General features: G+C 37.4%; 1 protein-coding gene across 1 annotated transcript; it reads right to left on the bottom strand.

Moving 5' to 3' along the window:
- Positions 1-3779: 3779 nt before the first annotated feature.
- Positions 3780-20837, bottom strand: LOC136236746 (leucine-rich repeat serine/threonine-protein kinase 1-like). The gene is made up of 2 exons (XM_066026989.1): positions 20447-20837; positions 3780-11031 (listed from the first exon to the last, which is right to left on the bottom strand). The coding sequence occupies exons 1-2, from the start codon at positions 20835-20837 to the stop codon at positions 4109-4111; spliced, it is 7314 nt and encodes a 2437-aa protein (XP_065883061.1). The 3' UTR covers positions 3780-4108.
- Between the last annotated feature and the right edge of the window lie 2441 nt (positions 20838-23278).

Genomic DNA, 23278 nt, shown 5'->3' with positions numbered 1-23278 from the left:
AAGTTTAACTTAATGGGTGTGACATGATAACGGTATACCTGCAATGGGTATAACTTTTTATGTCTTCTGTTCATTTGCAGGCGGAATATCCATATATCTGCAAGGTTGTTGAAGATTCCTGTTCTCATCTAAATGTTAGTTTATCTGTAAATACCAACATATTGTCATCATTTCAATATATTGCAGCAATGCTCCCCATCTACCTGTCTACCTGTCCTAAAGCTGCTATTAATTAAAGTTCAATGTGTGGTGTCTACGGTTATGCAGTACTTGCAGGTGATTTCAATATCAATCTGCTCAGTGGCTCAAAAGTTCAAACTGATTACTTAAATGTGTTGGCTGATTTTAATTTGATCCAACATATTGACAAGCCATCTCAATCTTGTGTATGTAACAATTCAGCTACCCTGATAAATCATGTCAATAGCAGTCAAAGTCTTCAAGTTAGTCAGTCAATCCAGGCTACTGACATTGTGACCACAATACTCAGATTATACAGTTAATGTGTGGCACAGATCTCCCAGAGTAATATAGACTCGCTCTCTGAAGAAAATCAATTGGGATAGTGTAAAGAAATCATTGATGCCTGCTCCTTGGCATATCATGTCAATGTTTGATGATATTGATGACAAATGGCATTTCTTTTGTGGTATACTAATGGATTCTCTAAACTTATTGTGCTCCTCTTAAAGAAGTCCATTCAAGGAAATCTAAGCATCCAACATCATGGTTTTCTAATCTCAGAGAAGATCAAAAGTATGAATCTTGCTACAGTGAAACCTGTTAATCCGGACCCTTGAAAATACGGACACCTCTATAATCAGGACACCTATAGCTGGTCCCAATGTGTCCATATTATACAGGTTCCACTGTAAACGTATTGCAAAGAGATCAGGAAATGAAGCTGATTGGGCAGTACATAGGAAATGTAAGAAAATAGATTTCTTACAAGTGGCTATGAAGCAGGCTAAGCAATGCCCTCAAAAGGCTTCATATACGTATATAGTCCTGTATCAATAATGTTCCCTGCAATAAACAAACTTCTGTCAGTGATTCTGTGTCACTTGATTCTATCAATGATTTCTTCCAAACTGTTGTAGTTTCTTCTCATCACAAAAGTGCTGAAGATTTCACTCTACAGTGAAGTCTCTGTAGAAACTGTTATGGCTCATTTAACCACCCTAGATGTCAGCAAGGCTACTGGAGCAGATGGTTTAATCAAAGAGGTTGCTGAAGTGATTTTTGCTCCATCAACAGCATTGTATAATCAGTCTCTTCAGGATAGCATTGTTCCAGCTGTTAGGAAACAGCCACACGTTACTCTCATACATAAGGAAGGCTCTGTGGATGATCCTAGTAGTGACAGACCGATAGCTGTAGTCCCAGTGCTTACTGGAAAAGATTGTTGCTACACAACTCAGTTGTTATTTAGAGGAAAATAAGCTGCTTGACTATCATCAAGGTGCATTTTGCCAAGGGAAGTCCACTGAGGATATACCACTGTTAGCTGTTGATAACAATGTGTGAACTCTAGATAGTTGCAAGTTTGTGTGTGCTGCATTTTGGATCTGTGGAAGGCAAATGACACTGTACTTTGCTGCAGAGAATTGGAGACATAGCTTGCTGTCATTACCAGTGCTTCAAAAGTTACTTGAGAGAATTCATAGGGTAAAGGGTTTGAATCAGTTCTCAGAATGGAAACATATGTTGGGTGGTATTCCCCAGGGTAGTGCTCTTGGTCCACTGCTGTTCCTCATTTATATGAATATTTACCTTCACAAATTACAGAGGGTTTACTAGTTCAATACGCTGATGATACTACATTGATTTGTAGTGGATCCACTCCTTCTGCTGCTGTTCTAATGAATGTCCAATTACGTCTGGTTAATGAATGGATTTTAGGAAGTAAAATGAAACTTAATTTTTACTGAATCTAGTATTATTTGGTTTTCTGGTAAGGCTGAAACAAATAGTATGAATATTTGTTATTCGTTCATTAAGAAATATTCATATTCGTTAAGAAATATTCGTTATTCATTAAATATTTGTTAATTGGATAATGTACACATTTAACCTTGAAAACATTTTGATAACTGAAAGCTGTCATTTTAAAATATAGTTTTTCATCTTAATAATACATGCAAAGGACTTTTCTGTTTTAACATTTAAATTTTAGTAGTAATCAAAGTGATTTTGTCCCTTTCAAGTACTAGGTAATCACACAAATTTGAGTGCAATTTTGGCTGTTACAAGTACAATTATTCCATAATTGCACGAAAGTGTGTGTGATTGACTACTAATTACATAGTGACCACCCTTCATGGTTTGTAGTACACATCTATCCCGCAGTTCTATGTGGCCATTAACTTCTACCAGGTGATTGCATCATATCCTTCTTTGTATTACATCATTTGTTGTTACACTTAGAAGGCTTCACATGTCAGTAATTCTAATTGGCTACTCAAAATGTTAAAAAGGCTTCTATTGCCAGCTTATTTGATTGGCATTCATTATATCACTTTCTTGTTGCACTTAAAAGGCTTCTGTTATTCTGCTATTTCATTGGCTACTTTACAGTGCAAATTACAGAAACAAGGCCATGCGATTTGGGATTAATTGCGCTCCTACTATTGGGACTAATGTATGGCAAATTAAATCACTATGTGATTATACAGAAAATTCTTAAAGAATAATTCGTTAATTCGTTCATTAATCTGAAAAATATTCGAATGCCTAAAATTTAATATTTGTTTCACCCCTATTTTCTGGAAACTCTAGGAGAAGGGTGAAGGTACCAGATATTTTACTGGATGATGTTCCCTTGAAAGTTGTGGACAAGCAGAAAGATTTAGGGGTAGTATTTGATAGCAAACTTTCCATGGATAGACCAGGTTACCTGCATTTGCAAAAAAGGGCATATTATTTACATCAATGCTCTCAAAAAGTCTATGAGTACTGAGTCGATGAACCTGTTGATTGACTTACTTGTTTTATCACATCTAAACTATATATTCCCTTCCTTTGTGGGACCCTCCCTAATGCAACAGTCAACACAGCACTTGAATAGAATGTAGAACAGAGCAGTACTCCTTGTAAAAAAATCTACCACCTTACAGTTGTGACCATTTGTCTATGCACTTTCAGTGTTTGCAATGGTTGCCACTTATTCAGTTTAATTTGGTGTATAAAATGCATTGCCAGTATCATCAGTCTAAAGGTATTCCCTTGGAGCCATTAATTTACTTGTTAACCACCAGAAGTACTTTATACGAGTCAAGCAGCACTTTGCCAATCCAATGATGTTTAACCATACATTTTCACAAGGTTTCTTCTGATATTAGGAATCACAATGGTGGAACCTCCTCCCTTCCCACTTAAATGACTACATTGTTACTGCCCAATACAAACAGTTTTGTAATGCTTATCATGTGTGTTTGTTATGTAATTTACATCTTTGTTGTGTGTGCTTGTTTTGTTGTGTTCTTGTGTTTGTGAGTTTAAGTGTAGTGTGAAATGCATTGTTGTGTAGCTATTTTTTTAAAACTCTTGTAAGGAAGAATGGCTATAAACGATTGCTGGAGTCAAAACAATAAATCAAATCAATCCATGAAATTGTATACTGGGTACTTTTATAATTGACTTTTTACTGTTATTATTTTACATAACAAGGATTCAATAACTAGTGCTACATAATCATAAGTTGCACTTAGCAGTTTGCAACTTGTCATGGAAATCATATACGTATATGACAACGTAAGTATGTACAATGAGGTGTATAGAGTACATAAATATCATCATTTTAGATCATTCAATTTAACATAGTTTATCTAAAAATATGGAGATAAAAGTGTCAATATGCTTATCTACCCGGTAGTGATTAGAATGCATACTTCTTATCATTTTTATTAAAATATTTATAGTGCATTAATTGGTAGTTTACATGTTAGTGTCAGCTGCTCTTTGCTAACCGTAATAGTTTGTGAAGCAATAGTGTATTCATGGAAGTATTGTATCAACATTATGTTCTTTGATATCTTGAGCTGGACTAAGTTTGTGTGTGCTGAAACTGAAACAGTTGATGTTGATTTAACTACAAAACGGCAGTTATTCAATGATTCTGCAAACAGATTGCCTTTTCTAGCCTATCATAACTCAACCATGCTTTACCATCCCTCAGGAAGTGTACTTGATGTACATACTTGGCTGGCAATACTTCCCATAACAGAACAACCCCAGCATTGTTAACAGGGTGATAGCTTTTGTTCTTATGTGGCCAGTCTGAAATTTCCCTAAACCTGTCATCAGGTTGGTACACTTTTCCACCACTCAACATTACACACTCTACTTTCTCACAAGGACCAGGATAATTGGTAGCAGAGAGAAAACGTACATAACTGTGATAAGGTCTGATATATGTCAGTACTTCAACTGGAGGGTTCATACCAAACACAATGATGTGTCCACTGGCTAGACCAATCCATACAGTATCAAGACCAGTACACATGGCAGTGATTATTTGATCTCTAGGATCACCAACATGACACTTCTCCTTAGCTATAACACCCACATCAATATCACACAGGTGTACACATTGGTGAGCATTCCATGATGACATTATCACCCCTCCAAGATGAGCACTCCACACCTCATCCCCATTATCACACAACATCATCTTCCCTATACAAGCATGTTTTTTCTTTGTCCTCTTTTCCACACCCTCTACTTCAAGAGTGTTGGAATTCAAGAAATAAATTTGATTACAACTGGATACCCACAGGTGAGTCTGAGTCAGTACAACTCCATCAATACAATATTCTGATATACGCTTGTGATAATGTGACCATATGTTACTATGAGTGGCCTGTATTTCCATGGGAATAGCAAAACAGTAACCCTCCTCTGTACTGATGTATACTAAACAATCAGAATTAGTTATACACGATACAATGCAGTTCATTCCTTTAATCTCACATATCAGTGTTTGTAAATGTTGGTCAAAGATATAAATTATACCATGCTTTAAATCATCTTGAGAAGCCATCCAAATACTATCGCCACACTGATTCATGTAACTAACCTGGACATTTTTTAAGGGCACATTTTTAACTCTTTCTGCTTCAAAGATAGTTAGTTCACTTTGCCTTACTCCATTACAGCATATCCACAGTTCAATGGGGTTAAGTATTGATGCAGTTTTGGTGATAACTGTAGGTGTAATACAACCACAGGAGATGTTGTGATTTCCACTGACAGTAATAATACTCATGACCAGCTGATGCATAGGAACACTTAACCATTCAATAATTTGCTCACTAGACAAATAACTTTGGTTAGAATTGTAAGACAAACACAATTTCTGCATATAGAACAAACTAGTTTTTGGTAGTGGAGTATTTTGTAGCTCTGGCAAGTCAGGGTGGTAGTGTTGTATATGGCACCTGTGGATCATCAGTTGGTAAAGAAATTCACCAAAAGAACAAATGTTTGCTAAATAACAGTTGCTAGCAACACTATCACAATCAACTTTTGAAGCAGTCAAATCTGGATCATTTTCTGATACTACAGGATTTACAGCAGCAATGTTAAATGCAATGAGTTTACAATTAATTAAGCAATCTGGTGATAATGACCACAACAATACATTGTCTGTAGTCAGTGGAAAGCAAAAGATATTTCTATCACGAAGATAGGATAGTGCAGATGCGGCTTGAATAACAATACGATAAACAACAATTCTTGGTATAATGCTCTCTTCTTTCAAGAGTAAATCTCGTAAAATACCACAAGAAGGTTCTTCTAGCACCAGTGATACTGTATGGTAGACAGTGACACCCAACAAGTGAGTCACACATGGATGATGTAGTTGTTGCACCATCTTTCCAACTGAGCACAGCTCTCTCAAAAACTCTTCCATAGCACTTCTCTCATCAGCAGTGCAAAATTTGATGGATACAGATTGACCCTTATACTCTCCTTGACAGAAGTATCCCATTCCTGACAAGTACTTTCTATTGTCCTTATAATTCACTTCATCAGAATTAACAAGAAATTCAGGATATAATTTTGTTAACAACATCGTAAGCTCACATTCTTCAGTAGACCTGCGATCTCTATATTCAGTGAAACCAGTATCCATCATGGTTTCTTTAAGCCGAGAATAATTCAAGTAAGACGTTCCTTCACCAAGGTAGTGAACCTGTCGCATGTACCTTGCTGGAAGTACCTCCCACAAAATGGCAACTCCTGACTTGTCTACAGGTTGGCCAACTCTGTTCTTACAAGTAAAGTCTGGCAAATGCTTAAAACCGTCATCAGGTTGGTACATTTTACCACCACTCAACATCATACACCTCTCCTCCTTACAAGGACCAGGGTAGTTGGCAGCAGACAGAAAACGTACATAACTGTGATAAGGTCTGAAATATGTCAGTACTTCACCTAGAGAGTTCATACCAAACACAATGATGTGTCCACTGGCTAGACCAATCCATATAGTATCAAGACCAGTACACATGGCAGTAATTTTTTGACCTTCAGAATCACCAACATGACACTTCTCCTCAACTATAACACCCACATCAACATCACCCAGGTGTACACGTTGGTGAGCATCCCATAATGACATTATCACATCATGGGCACTCCAAACCTGATTACCTTTAAGAGAAAGCATCATCTGCCCAACTAAAGCCTGTGTATTCATTGTTCTCTTTATTACGTCCTCCACAGCAAGGTTCTCAGGTTTCAAAAAATGAATGTGGTTGGAAGTGGATACCCAAATACAGGTTGAGGTGATTACAATTCCATCAATGCGATGAGATTCAGACACATATCTGCACTGTGGGTGTAAGTTGTTTTGAATTGCCTGTATATCCATGGGGAAAGAAAAAATGCAACCATTAATTGTGCCCATGTACACTAAATCTTTAGAACTGGTAATACAGGATACAGCATTTTTGTCAATGTCATTCTTTCTAATTCTGTGGACTAAGAGTTTAGTATTTTTGTTAAAGATGTCTACCACTCCATCCTCCAAGCCAGATTGTGAGGCCACCCAAATGTGGTCACCACATTGCTTCATACACCACACCTGATTATATCTTACAAAATGTTTGTCAACATTCACCATTGTGTTCGTATTAAAAATATTCAATTCAATTCCTGCATTTCCATGAGAGCAAATCCACAGCTCAGAGGATTTAGCAGCTATGTTGAACTCATTATGACTTGGAGCACTGATGCAACCATTACAAATGGAATATTCATTAGCAATAGGTAGAACAGTCATGATCAGTTGTAATGCAGGGCAACTAAACCATTCAACTATCACTTGGGTTTCTGGTCGATCAACAGCCCTATCTACCCAACACTTTTTCATGACACGTGTCATGTAGTAAAGACCAACTTCAGCTATTGGAATGTCATTTAATTCTGGTCTGTCTCCCTTTTCTATGGCTGCTTCAATTTCAACTGCTTGAAGATCATGAAAAGGATCCCTACGTGCAATTAATTGGTAGAGAAACATTCCAAAAGAAAATATATCTGCTCTGTGATCATAAACTGAATGCTCTCTAGCATTGCTGATGTTAGCAACTTCAGGAGCAAGGAAACCTTTGGTATAATGAAGACAATGTGATCCTCCATGATCAGCATGAGCAGCTCCTTTGAAATCAGACACTTTACAATTTATCAAATTATCTGGTGACAGTGACCACAACAAAATATTGTCTGATCTAAGGTCATAAAAATATATGTTGATGCTATGAAGAAAACGTAGTGCAGATGCCACTTGAATAGCAATACGATACATGACAATTCTTGAAAATGCTCTTTGCTCTATTATCAATGGAACGTGTAGTGTTCCTTGAGGAGCCTCCTCTACTACTAGTAACATTGTAGGGTGTACAGTTACTCCAACCATACAAACTAGACATGGGTGATGCAGTAGTTGCAACACTGTGCTCTCTGATCGTAATTCCTTAAAATATTCTTTTAATTTACTCTCTTCCTTTGCAGTATAGGATTTCACAATTACTGACTGACCCTTGTAAGCTCCATGATAAACTTCTCCAAATGCTCCAGTTCTCAGCAAATTGCCTTCCTTCTTTTTGTAAGTAAGTTCATTAGCATCTAGGAAGAATGATGAATCAAGATCAGCTAATAATAAATCAGGTACAATATCTATTATTTGCACTTGATGCCCAGCACCACATTCTGTGAGCAAGTTGTGCTCAGCAATCATAGGCAATAAACGATCTACTTCAAATTCATATGGATTACGAAAATCAGCTTTGATACACTCATGACAGAGAACTTTGTGATTCAGTTCTCTATCAAGTCCAGGATACCATTCAGATATCAGTTGCTCTACAAGATCAACTAGTTGACCCAACACTTTGCGACCTTCTGGTGTAGGTGAACACATTATTAAAATGCCATCCCTTTCCTGGTGTTTGTCAGTCTCTACTAATGATTCAATAATGAAAGTCAATCTATTCTCATTGTAGAAAAGTCCTTTGTCCCAATACACCAAGCTACCACATCCCTCTATTGTAGGAAACCTATCACTTGATTCTTGGTTATTAAGTAGACTAGTTACTTTTTTATTAGATGGTGGTACTGGTGCTGCTACTAACTCAACACCTGATAAAGATCCTTTCTCTAAATTAAAAGAATGTTTCATGCTGTCTGGTGATGACTTATTTGATTTCTGCTGGGCCTCATTTTCTGAACAAATATCAGTCTCACTTAGTGCCTCCCTTAGTTCCTTAATATTGTTCATGATACGAAAAAGCAAACGACTCCAAAGACCTGAAGGAGTTAGACAATGCAAAGATTCACCTTCAGAAACTGAAGAGCAAAAAATTATAAAACGTTTGTAGTGATCTTTTCTACCTAGTAATAGCTCATTTACAATGGCAGGATGCACCTTAGGAAACATTGAAGGAATTGCAATTCTTTTGTTATCACTATCTAAAGGAAAGGCAATTTCAAGTCTGCAAAGTAGAGTAAGACATTGCTGAAAATATTTGATAGGAAAAAAGGACATATCGTCAAAGAAATGACAAAAGTTCTTGCTACTTACTATCCCCTCCTTTAGATTTAGATGACAGTTCCTTTGTAGGGTAGTCACAAGAGTGGAGACAAAATCACACAGCCAAGCAGGATCTATAAAGTACAAATCATCAAGATTGCATCTGCGATCATCATAATGAAGAAGAACACCAATTTCATGCAAATACTTGACAGCTGTATGTAGTTCTCTGTCATCTTGCAAGTCAACAATGTTAAGATCCCTCACCATCCTCTTCAACTCTGTGGCATGCATGATTGGTTCATGGTCCCCGGATTTCACCTTTTGATGGATAGTAGAAAGTTTGGCAGCCAATACATGATAGCTAGATGGAAGTTTGCCACCCATAAAATTTTTTAGGTATTTCAAAGCAGCATTATAGATATATTCCTTTAGCTTAGTTACATTCTCCAAATGACCTTGTAACCCAACCAGAGTGATGTTGGTGACACTCAGATGTTTGTACTGTGCAGTGAGTTTCTGCACTTTCTTCACAAGATCGTTGAGTTTTCCCACTTGGCGGTCCTCTTCAGACACCATGTCCAGAAATGTACCCACAACAATGACACAAGAGTCAGGAACTCTAGCAGAAATGTCATTAAGCCATGACTTGAGATCTGCAATTCCAGTATCCCCTTTTGTGATATTCCATACTAGCAAGTACAGGGATCGTTTGGACAAAAAACACTGGTGAGTAGCATAGTTTTCCTCTTGACCTACAAAATCCCAAATACTGAAGTGAATGGTCTCTCTATCACTAGTTGGATTGTATTTCCACTCCCTTATACTCACGCCAACTGTAGATTCATCACCAATATTTTCACCTAGCAATCTAGCAGCAATCGTAGATTTTCCCACACCTTGCTTGCCAACAATCACCAGTTTCATGTGATAATGACAGCTACACAAACAATTGTTTAAGTAACGAATACAATCAACTGTGGAAACACAAACACTTTTGGGTGGATTCCTAAGATTGTTAAGGCCATCCAGATTAAGATTTAGAAGATTCTTTAGTTGGCCTAGCTCAAATGGTAGGGCTAGTATCTCTGAGTTAAATGCGATGTTGAGTGTAGTAAGATCAATGAATGAGCAAACACAATGAGGAATTGTGTGGAATTTATTGTTACTGAGATTCAAATTCTTTAAGGTGGGAGCCACTGCAGAGTTAGGTAGACTACTCAGGTGATTATAAGACAAGTCAAGTACGGACAAAGAAGCAGACCATTTTGGTACATCAGGAATCTCTACAATTTTATTGTGCGATAAGTTTAATTCATTAATGCTAGGTAACTCTAACAAGCAGCAAGGAATTTCACGTACTTCGTTCCGCTGCAAATCAAGCTTCGTGCACTGTTTCAAATAGTTACCCATTTCTGGTGGGAGAAAAGTAAACAAATTACGAGCTAACTTTAGCTTTTTCACCCAGTGAATTTTTTGCAACCATGAAATCTCCAACTGGGTCAGACGCAAGCCATACCACAACACAGTACCACTCTCTTTGTCAACATCTGTTCTTAGCAGAAGCTCTGCTCTCACTTCAGAAGCACCACTTCGTCGTGCTATTTCAATGGGCACCACTGTCTTGATAGTGTGGTTACATACAACATTCTGAATCTCAGTTAGGTCATCTTCTTCTGCTAGTGGAATCTTAGTATCTAGTCCTTGTACATTCTCACCATACAGCTTTAAAACAAGGGTCCTGTCATTCTCCATGGCTGCCTTGACAATGAGAAAAGCTGCAGTTACCACATGTTTCCTCAACCTGCAACTCTCTTCCAAAGCTTGATCAATATTTGATGCTCCATGAAGAATCAATTTTCCAACACTACTATGATTACCACTCTCCACAGCAGCTATCAGAGCATGGTCCACGCAGTTTTCTTCCAGCTGGTTAAGAGGTGTCTTCAGTAGCTCATTGAGATTAGGTCCATTAACTTTTACTTCTTTGATGATTTCTACAGAATTACCAGAGGCAACAATCAATGAAGTACACATGTGCATCAACATGCATTATTACTATATACACCTAGCACACGACTGCATCCAATTATAAAATTGATACAGAATAGGGATGCACTGACTGTGCCAGAATATTTTCATACATAAGGAAAAACTTCTGGGATAATCGGATATTGATTGAAGAATAAATAAGATTTTCACTTGTAGCACAAAAGTCTCTTTACAAAATCAAGATGCTCTAATACAGCAATTGCCCCTACACATTATATAAGATAGGAGACTGCTATATCAAAGTATCTTCATTTTATGTCAGTTAGAAAATAGCATGTTGACATGCGTCATTCTTGAGAATAACTATCCTTGAATATAATTGAGCTGCATGTCTAGTACAGAATAATATAGCACTTTATTTACCTATTGAATAGCTAGTTGTGCACAAGACAACCACTTCTTGATGTTTCGAATACTCACTAAAAAGTTGTCACATAACAGTAAGTTGATGCCTGATAACTATTGCCATATTTTCTGATATAGAGCTACACATTATCATTTTGCTTATTATCTTAAGCTTCATGAAAGGATTTATTCATCTGCATAGAACAGCTTCTTTGAAAAGTGAAATAAAATATATTGTCATGAACAGTCTGAATCAGTATTCCTTTCAGCACTATATCAGCATATTTTAAATGAAATTTATAACTGCTCAAAATTCATTGGAGTTGTAGCTATAGTACACTATGCAAGTTCCACAGACCCAATGTACACAGTGGTTGTGATGTAGGCATTCTTAAAGCACTCCCTGTTATATATCTGCGCTAGGAAAATAAATATTACTTTGGACACTAAGAAGTCACCATAGAATATTGAAATCGACAATATAGTTAGTCATATTTATAACCTGTTGTACATACTTGCCTACTTTTTGTATTAAAAAATTGCGTTTTGAAAAGTGCACCATTTTTGTTTCCTTTCTCTTTCTAGCAAAAATTGTAAAGGGCTTTATGCCACAAATTCATGCTTCACTGCATTGTATGCTATTTAATAGTGATAGTGTACTGTGACCTCAGAGGTGTTACCAAGAGTACATAATCCCTATTTTTATTATGTACTCTTGGTGTTACTGTAACAAATTTGTGTCTTATGGTAAGTTTTAACAAGTCATATTGTTTTTCCTGTTTTACTAATCAGTGTGAAACTAATGACACAAGCATCTTTTGATTGTTTAAAGTTGCCAAGATGATTGCTTGTGGTAAAATACATCTGATAGGCTGTTTTGAGTTTGTACCATATTACAACAGATGCTTACATGAACAGTTTTTTTCCCGCGAACCATCAGGGAATGGAATGTCCTACTCCCACATGTGTTGGGAGTAACGCGTTACATAATAATTATTACTTTTGTGGTAACGAAGTAGTATAACGAAATATGCTGTAAAAACAGATAATATAACTCAAGTTACTTTACTTAATATAACACGTTACCTAAGTAATGAAGTTATTGTAACGAGTCTAATATTATGTACTATTATTACTTTAGGCCAATGAAACTTGATTACCAGTTTCTCGCTCAGATTTTTGAAAATTTGATGCGGGTGGGCAGTTATTATTCATTATTCATTATTTTCCAAAAGCACAACACACATCCTAAACATGAAGATTTCTGCCAAAAGACAGTGAGATCTACTCTTGCATTAAATAGCTGAAGTACGTTACTAGAATATTCAGCTATTTCTGTAACTCCTAAACAAGTGATTTTTCCATTAGAGTATGGCTGATTGCTCTATTAGAATAAAAGTGACTGTTCTATTAGAGTATTTCGATGTGAAATACCAATAATGAAATTCCATGCGGGTGTATCAAAAGCATGCGGGCGATGACGCGAAACTGCTAATCAAGTTTCATTGGCCTTAAGTAACAAAGTTACTAATCTCGTTAGTGATCCACTGAGTAACACCTAGCCACAACGAAGTAATGAAGCCTACAGAATGAAGTTTATTCACCAGCTTCTTGCTTATAACCAAGATGTGCACATTGTCCAACAACGCAATCATTTCATGTGATAAAGTGGTAGTTTCACACGTGACAGCTTAAGGCTGTGGACACAAAGTAATATAATATGTAATATTATTATAGTTACTTTATTATATGGGTAATACATGTAACTGTAACTAAATAGTTCGGTTGTAAATAATATCTAATCCAAAACAGCCAAGCTGTAAAAAAAGTGTGCGGCCCTCAGAAAGGCCATGGTGAAAAAAGATGTGAAATCCAAGGTGGCGGCCAAGAAATGGCTGTGATGGTAGGTTAATGGTAAAAATTTTAATAACAACAATTCAGGTGAATTTTTGTGCCGCTTCACAAAATTTACCTAAATTGTCATTATTAAAATTTTTACCATTAACCTACCATCACAGCCATTTCTTGGCCGCCACCTTGGATTTCACATCTTTTTTCACCATGGCCTTTCTGAGGGCCGCACACTTTTTTTACAGCTTGGCTGTTTTGGATTAGATTTCATTTCTTTTTGTATTTGTATACCCCAAAGCCGGCCTATGGCCAGCTTTGGGACTTTTTTAACCTATGTTTTTTTCTTTACTACAGGAAGAAGAAAAGATGAAGTAGATGTACTTTAAATATTTATCAGTAAATGTACAAATTATATATACTGTATAATACATATGTGACCGGATTTGCGAAAACGGGTCTTCCACACACATCCAATTTGCCAACTTTGACAATTGATAACTTCAGATTGGAAAGAGCTATTGCCTTGAATTTTGGACATTGGTGAGCACCACTATAGCTGAATACGTGGTGAAATTTTCAGGTTAATATGATACTTGAACACTGAGTTATGGTCTCCAACAGTTACGGAATTGGATGTGTGTGGAAGACCCCTTTTCGCAAATCCGGTCACATAATATTATATTGATTACAGAAATCTCCATGGTGGTTTCTTTGTAACTGAACACTCTACAAGGTGACTTCTTCTAATTGCTCTCTCTACAGGGTGAATTGTTTGTAGCTGAACGATCTACAAGGTAACTTCTTCTAGCTGATCTCTCTACAGGGTGATGTGTTTGTAGCTGAATTCTGTATAGGTGATTTGTTTGCAGCTGAGCTCTTTACAGAATGATTTCTTTGTAGCTGAACTCTCTAAAAGGTAACTTCTTCTAACTGATCTTTCTACAGGGCAATTTGTTTCTGGCAGAATTTTCTACAGGGTGATTTCTTTGCAGCTGAACTCTCTACATGGTGGTTTCTTTGTAGCTGAACTCTCTACAAGGTAATTTCTTCTAGCTGATCTCTCTACAGGGAGATTTGTTTGTAGCTGAACTCTCTACAAGGTGACTTCTTCTAGCTGATCTCTCTACAGGGAGATTTGTTTGTAGCTTAACTCTCTACAGGTGATTTGTTTGCAGCTGAACTCTCTACATGATGGTTTCTTTGTAGCTGAACTCTCTACAAGGTAATTTCTTCTAGCTGATCTCTCTACAGGCCGATTTGTTTGTAGCTGAACTCTCACATGATTGCTTCTTTGAAGCTGAACTCTCTACAAGGTGATTTCTTCTAGCTGATCTTTCTACAGGGTGATTTGTTTGTACCTGAACTATCTACATGATGGTTTCTTTGTAGCTGAACTCTCTACAAGGTAACTTCTTCTAGCTGATCTCTCTACAGGACAATTTGTTTGTACCTGAACTCTCACATGATTGCTTCTTTGAAGCTGAACTCTCTACAAGGTGATTTCTTCTAGCTGATCTTTCTACAGGGTGATTTGTTTGTAGCAGAACTCTCTACAAGGAAACTTCTTCTAGCTGATCTCTCTACAGGGAGATTTGTTTGTAGCTGAACTCTCTATACATGATTTGTTTGCGGCTGAATTCTCTACATGATGGTTTCTTTGTAGCTGAACTCTCTACAAGGTAACTTCTTCTAGCTGATCTCTTTACAGGGTGAATTGTTTGTAGCTGAACGATCTACAAGGTAACTTCTTCTAACTGATCTCTCTACAGGGTGATTTGTCTGTAGCTGAACTCTCTACAAGGAAACCTCTTTTAACTGAGCTCTGTACAGGGTGAATTGTTTGTAGCTGAACTATCTACAAGGTAACTTCTTCTAGCTGATCTCTCTACAGGATGATTTGTTTGTAGCTGAACTATCTACAAGGTAACTTCTTCTAGCTGATCTCTCTACAGGGTGATTTGTTTGTAGCTGAATTCTGTATAGGTGATTTGTTTGCAGCTGAGCTCCTTACAGAATGGTTTCTTTGTAGCTGAACTCTCTACAAGGTAACTTCTTCTAGCTGATGTATCTACAGGGTCACTAGTTTGTAGCTGAATTCTCTACATGGTGGTTTCTTTGTAACTGAACTATCTATAAGGTGACATCTTCTAGCTGATCTTTCAACAGGGTGATTTGTTTGTAACTGAACTCTCTACAAGAAAACTTCTTCTAACTGATGTCTGAACAGGGTGAATTGTTTGTAGCTGAACTCTCTACAGGGTGATTTGTTTGTAGCTGATCTCTATACAGGTTACTTATTTCTAACTGATCTCTTGAATTCTGTTCAGGGTGACTGCTCTATTAGGATGACTGCTCTATTAGAGTATCTCGATCTCGCTACACCAAGTCGTGTTATAACTCCGTGGCTTTAAGTCTGATTTTTCTACACCATTGAAGAGCCTTTCTAAGATGATAACTCCATCTGTACAGCGATTTTCAAAGCATTACCCCAAGTGGTTTATCTGGTAGGCGTGGAAAGCGTAATAATAATAATAATAATAATAATAAAAATTAGCTAATCTTGATTGCGTAATTGTTACACACTGTTGATTTTTTCGCTGTATCTTCCTGGTTTTTAGCTCGATTTCTTTCAAACCACAAAAGGTTTGAGGTTCAATAGTTAACCTATTCACCCACCGATTTTCAGCTTCTTCCCATACGCGGTTTACCCTGTAGGCGTGACAACATATTGGTGTTATTTTTCGTGCATAATCGCTCATAACTCTTTGCCTGTTTATGGTATTCCAGCCAAAGTTGGTACAGAGATGCGCCTTTATACCCCCCTTCTGTGTGCCAAATTTCAAGGCAATCGGATAACGCGTTCGCGTTTTATAGCAGTTTTTGTAAGTGTGCGAAAAGAGGAAGAAAAATAAGAAGAAAAAACGAAGAAACTAAGCCAATTTTTGAAGTCGCATATCTCAGGAATGTCTGAAGCGATTTCGCTCAAATTTGGAATGTGGAGTACTGAAGTTGGAGGGAATGTACACAGCAAAATTTGTCTTGTTTCATCAAGGCAGCACAGAGCTACGGAGGTGCGAAAATTGCGTTTTCTTTCTTCCTGTCAATATACTCACGGGGTTGCGCGCCGGCTTCTTGGGCCGCACGACAAACTACCGTGTGTCTTGATCAAGAGTTCATAATATATATACTAAGGAGAGTATCCTACTCTCATATACCCCTGTAGAAAGGCGTATCGTGAAGTTATGATGTAACGACAAGATGTTGTGGTTTGTGACATACAGGAAGCCGTAAAAGTGCAAGAATCGTTAGCACCGTTTCACACTTGCGACGCTCAGGACAGCCGTATTCGCGAATGGCCTAGTAAGAAACGCCTACGAAGCGGTCTTAACCCATGAAGGAACGATTGTAGTTGGGTGAGAAACACTTAGAGCTGGAGTTAATTTGGTTGCTAGCGACGTTGGTAGGCACGCGTTCAATCGATACCATGTTCAACTAATGACATCATTAATTATACAAAGAAAAACGGGCGAACTCAGAAGTGTTACGTCATAACTTCACGATACGCCTTTCTACAGGGGTATATGAGAGTAGGATACTCTCCTTAGTATATATATTATGAACTCTTGATAATATGTAATGAATTACATTTAAAAAGTGATTGCCCCAACACTGTATATCAACATCAATCAATTCATTTCATGATCAAATAGACAATTATTATAATTAATTTGTACTTATACCTTAGTAAATATTTATAGTTAGATTTTCTAATTTTCTTTGTAATTGTCTGGGACAAGGGCAACATCAGTGCCCAGTATCAAATAAAAACAAATAAATAGATAACCACTGTGAATATTCACCGGATTCCCACTAAACTTGGTACTGAGATTCACTTTAATGGGTCCTTTAAGTGTGCCAAATTTCAGCCTCCTAATTGGAGTATGCGTTTTTGTTTTAATGCAGATTTTGTGAAGAAAAAATAAAGAAATTAAAACAAAACTTTGGCCATTCATACTCGGAAACGGCTGAGGCGATTTTCTTCAAATTTGGTATGTAGGCTCCTCTACCTATCAGGCACTTCTGCAATAAAATTGGTTCCAATCAAATAAGAGATCATGAAACTACATGTGTGAGAACCATGTTTTCCTTCTTCTGTCAATATACTCATAGTGTGGCGCGCCAGCTTCTTGAGCCGCACAACACACTACCATGTGTCTTGATACCATGCACACAAGTATGTGTTATATGTGTTTCTTGATGAACACATGTACATTTATTGTATTTAATGGATAATGTTTGTTAGTGTTGAAATATTAGAATAATTAATTAATTTAATTTCTTCATTTTCTTGTGTCAGCAAGTACAATGGAACCTCAGTTATCTGAACCCCTTGGGACCAGGGGTGGTCCATAAATCTGAAAAGTCCATATCTCTGAAACTATGTAATGATAAGCTTAAAGCATATTGGTAAATATTTTTGTATTTCAACTACCCTAATAGAACAGTCACTACTCTAATAGAGCAGTCATTTCCATTATAGTTCGGTTAACTGAGAATCTGGATAAGTGGGGTCCGAGGTTCCATTGTACATAGAGGAGTGTCAGTGGTGTGTACTTAATGAAAATGTCAATCAAGACTTTACTGTGGTTTAGAAAAAATAACTTTCTCTCCGTCCTTTATGAAAATTAAATTGCAAAGTGTGTCTGGTAAAAACTACCATCGGTAAAAGTATGTATATGGACAATAAACTATAGTGCATAACTTTACTGATTTTTCCAAAACATTCATCAAGATGTAGCCTTCATTTAAATACCACAGTTCTGTTGACTACTATAATATAACATACACTACTCTAATAGAACGTACAGTTAGTGGTAAATATTCACATTTTCACTGACAGTAGTACTAGCTTGTGTAGCTTACCACAAGTACATGAGTCAGCTTGACAAAATTGCACACCTAAGAAACCATTCCATTCCTTCGCCAGCACATAAAGTGGGCCATGCTTGACCAGTGACAACTACCTGCAAAATTGACCTCCATGCTTCCGGGAACACAGAATGTTTCAACGTGCTAATTCCTTTTCTATGATTGTAAGTATAGTAGGCCCTTGGATTATCTGAACAGAATGAATGAATGATCTATTAGGGTATTTTGACAATTACCGTATGTTCTGTTAGAGAAGTTGAACAGAGTTCTGTAAATGATTGGGATTCACTTACATATCTGAACACATTTTAGACTGAACTGGCACACAGGTATTTGAATAATGGGGGTACCACTGTAATTGGATTATGCATAAGATTTTTGGCATTTTACAAAAGGGATAAGAAATGTATCACATAAATACTCAGTATGAAATTTACTCAGTGTTGGGTTAAAATAGTTATTTTGGCTCTTGGAATATGAAGAAATAATAAAAATGTTGACGAAGCTTGACAGAGTACATAGGTAACATATCAGTGATATCATGCACAATGGTTGTATAAACACTACACTTGGAGACAAAAGTGGGAAACTGTGTGTTGTGTGTTTCTCAAGCCTTTAAATGTAGAATCACTATGCAACAAAAAGATGATTGAAAAAGGACCTAGGATCTAAAACTTCAAAATACTCTGTACTAACTTTAAAATTTAGCAAAGATTGCAAGTGAAATATTAAAGTAATTGTAATTCAATGTATTTCAAAATTAATTTAAGGCGTCCAACCATGGCATTTATGCTAGCTACTCCACCTATACAGCAATATGCATCAGTTGCATTGTTTTGAGTACCAGTAGCTGCATAGCAAATAGTATATCTGCAAGTACAATGAGCAAAGGACAATAAATTGATTGACATTAGACATTAGATAATGCCTCCACAGTAGCTACCAAGAATTTGGCTTTCCATGTTACTGCATATGTAGACTGGTACAACTTACCCTTAAATGTAGGTGGCACATGCAACACTATCTATTAAGCTTATGTAAATTTATGGGATTTATGGAAATTTCTGGTCTAAATGCACCAATCAATGTTATTCCTCACCTTGGGTAACAAGTGGAATTTGTAGGGGGCGGAGGCGGATCTAGGATTTATAAAGGGGGGGGGGGGGGGGCTAACTCAAGGTACCAATCTCTTGGGTGGAGGTGTGTACTAATATCTTGGGTGGAGGTGTGTAAAGTACACTGCAAAGCATGCTGGAATTAGGGGGTCTGGGGGCATGCCTCCCAGGAAAATTTTGAATATAGATGTTAAAATAAAATACATATTTCTGCCTGTATGTATTTTATAAACTCCCTTTAGATATAATAAGGGCTCTCTGCACCATTTGCTAATGGAAAGGTTTGGGTAGGTTCATATCAAGCACATGATAAACCCTCTCACAATTGCGTGCATGATAGAACAATAATGTTGAAACTGGAAAATTTTGACATTTGAATGATATGAGATTGAATCTAAGAGCATTTTCAATGGAAATTGTGTACCTGAATTAAGTATACCAGTACCGGTAATAACTACACAAGTAGATGAACAAGCCTTTTGAATAGACCAATGTACTTCATTGTATGTATAGGCGTAGGCAGAATTCCATAACAGAACCAATCTTTATGCTTACACTGAATGTTCTATTAGAGTAGTTAGGTGACTGTTCTATTAGAGTATTTTGATCTTGTACACCTTTAGTGCTGATCTGAGTCCTTGTTGCATAACCTTTAGCATAAATCCACTGATAATGCCTTGGAAAGATGTTTATAAGGTGGGTTTCTGCGTATTTGTATTATCAGTGATCTTATAATTATGCTAAGACAAAATTTCATTATAATCCTCAACATATTGATCTAGCAAAGCCTAAAAGTGAAGGGGGCTTCAGCCCCCAAAGCCCACCCCCTAGATCCGCCCCTGGGAGGTTGTTACCCCTAGAGTAGGGACATTCACAACAACTATAAGCATATTGTTAACTAAGTAAATATATGAAAATTTGCAACATGAAGCTATCCTCAGGGAATTTGTTGAACAGCTCTTGCAAATCCCCACTTCTGCCTACATATCACTGATAGGTGCATAATATTTACAGAGATTGCAAAGCAGGCTTATACGAGACTGTAAGAGAGTATCAGCCCCTGGTCTACTACCCTGGTACACCCCTCCTTGCTACATTCCGGATATGCCCCTGCACTCACCAGCACTTTTTAGCACTTTCACTACAGCATGTTTAGAACTCAGCTCTGCTGTCTGGATGGGTGTCTTGCCAAATTCATCAGTAATGGAAATGTCTGCATTGTAGTTTAAAAGTACTCGTACACAATCTACATGACCACTACAGACTGCTAGATGCAGTGGAGTGTAGTCACTGTTTCCACGACAGTTGACGTCACCACCCTGTTGTAGTAATAACTCTAAAACTTTCGATCGACCGTTGCTCGCTGCTTCATGCAGCGATGTGCAATACTCCGAGGTATACCGAAACTCTCCGTGACAATTTTCCAACCGTAACGAGAGATCCTTACATATGGGAACGACATTTCTTTGCTGCTCTTCTTCGCACCGATAGTTATCATCGCCGTGCGCCATGTTCGTGAATCTACCACAGTGTTGGTTCCTACACAATTGCAACCACTCCCTTTCACCGGTTTTCCGGAAATCAAGGCGCGGGGCGCTTAAGCTTATCATCAGCATAATGTGGCTGCATTTTGTGTGTGTGGTCTCTTTTAGTATAGCGTGGTATATTAACTTAACTCTGCCTCACAAATTTAATGCGTTCCGCACCCTCCACTCCACGCATGGATCTTTATAGCCAACCAATCAAATTGCTCTCATGATCTGAACTCTTTGTGAGCAGCTAGTCTATAGCTATCAGTTGCTATAAATGACAGATCCAACCAAGACCTGCACATGATCTCATAGAACCACCAACATGACAATTCTCAGCTATATTGCTACATCAATTGCATCACACAAGTTGGTGTACGGTAGCTACATACTTGTGAGCATCAGTCCGTGATGAAATTATCGCACCTCTAAGGTGAGTATGCCATTAATTCTTCCCCGTGCATGCATTATCACACAAATCTGACCATCTATATACATACATAAGCATATTTTCACTGTCTATCTACTTCATGATCAAGAATATTGAGGCTATTAGTAAAAAAATAAATTAAAATTGGATTTACATCCATCATAAGTATTTTACTTATTAGTTATTATAGCAGCAAATAGTTATTCTGTTTATAATAGCTGCATTCGTGTTACCCCCAATTCATATATAGCAATGAGATTGGACTAATTTCTATTCTCAGCGAACTATAGATTTGCTGTGATGGAGCCAGAGAAATTGTGTTGAGTATCTTTCAATGATTAAAGTTGACAAACACTTTGTGAGGACAAGTGTATCTATAGTGTCCAAAGTCAAGATACATGACATATCTTGTACACTATGATGTCTTGTATCACCAATTCTGAACAGCTATACATATGTGTACAAGGGTACAATGGAAAGTTAATTAGGTTACAGCTTTACATGTCCAAACATTAGTCAAAATGCAACTGAGCATGTATACCCACATTGTATAGAGTAGTAGGTATCCACTCATAGCTATAACCAAATGCATTTCCTGATAACTTGACACCCTCGAATTAGAAGCCAGTATGGTTAAATTGGACTGATGCAGTTAACAGACAATGAGGATCAGGCGTGGAGTATTTACCTTGGAGGCATGCCACAAAAGTCCTCTCCTCTGGTAGTATGTCATGTACGTACTTCCAACCCTATAGCATTAAAATCACACATCAGAATCAGCAAATCATCCTGGGCACAGAGTCCAATGGCACTTGCAGATTGTTGTAAAATTTGGTCAGTACATGATCAGTGAGTGGGAGCATACACACGTAGCAAAGTAAGGCCTGATACCTGATTCTAGAACCTTTTTCTCAGTCAACAATAGCCTCAAAGTAACAGTACAGCATTCCTCCATGCTCCAGACATCACTGGGTCATGAACAAAACCAACATCCTCACCATGTTGAACTACATCGCCAGCTGCAGGCACAGGTCTCCCAGAGTGCACCACAGTACAACCATCTGCCAAATACTTGGTCAAACCACTTAGTCTCACTGATCCCCACCATAATCTCTTCAGCTCACGTTCCAAGAACTCCGCTTTATGATCAGTCACCAATCACTTTCCATCAGGTGAGAGCACAAATGTCACCATGCCAGCACAAATGTCACCATCAGCCAAATGACATGCCAGCACAAATGTCACCATCAGCCTCCACAAGCTAGGGTTTTAACATTCCAGCACCCCACCTGAGAACTACCAGGGTGCTTCACTTGCCTCATCATAATCAGACTTCTAGTGCAAAGTTGATATATATAGACATACTAAGAGCTTGCAACACCATTAATCTGATCCACTTATCAGGCCACTGATTAAAAAAACAGAACAGAAACCAAATGACAGGTTGCACCAGAGTATCAGTCATGTTAGACTGTTACTGCCCATCAGGCACTGCGAGGAGGTACGACTTGGATTTTCACATACATAACATCATATGCATATACTATAAATACACACTATAGCTAACTGTCTAGCTTGCATATTAGCATGATGTAGTCATTGTCAGCATGCATACTCCATCTAAAATTTAATAGCAAAATGTCATGTAAGATGCAAGCAGTTTAGTTTATGATACAGTAGGTATCTAATTTGGAGTAACTGCTACTGCATATATACGTGCTTTCTGCTATGCTACATGCTAAAAGTTTACCCTATATGAACAATTATTTGCTCAATATCAGCCTTTATAAACTTTTCTGTACAGATGGATAAAAACTATGTACTACCATTTATAAATGTTTATCCATTTGGCTGAGATATTTACCATGTATTTTTATTAATACATTCTATAATGAAACAATCATCAGCATGCAGTGTGTCCTGCTTTGTAGATTACGTATATTGTTAGTGTCCATGGTCACTACATCATATCAAGATCACTGTAATGAGGTTC

The sequence above is a fragment of the Dysidea avara genome, chromosome 10 (assembly GCF_963678975.1).
Source record: "Dysidea avara chromosome 10, odDysAvar1.4, whole genome shotgun sequence".
In the NCBI taxonomy this organism is placed as follows: Eukaryota; Metazoa; Porifera; class Demospongiae; order Dictyoceratida; family Dysideidae; genus Dysidea; species Dysidea avara.
Note: the sequence above shows the minus strand (reverse complement) of the source record. Positions and strands in the feature narration are given on the sequence as shown.

Bases quoted from the DNA above. Each gene is read 5' to 3' on its own strand.
- LOC136236746 (XM_066026989.1), bottom strand. From the start codon at position 20,837: ATGGCGCACGGCGATGATAACTATCGGTGCGAAGAAGAGCAGCAAAGA. The intron at 11,032-20,446 runs GTGAGTGCAGGG...GTAATTCTGTAG, and splicing joins GAAAGTGCTAAAAAGTGCTG to AAATCATCAAAGAAGTAAAA.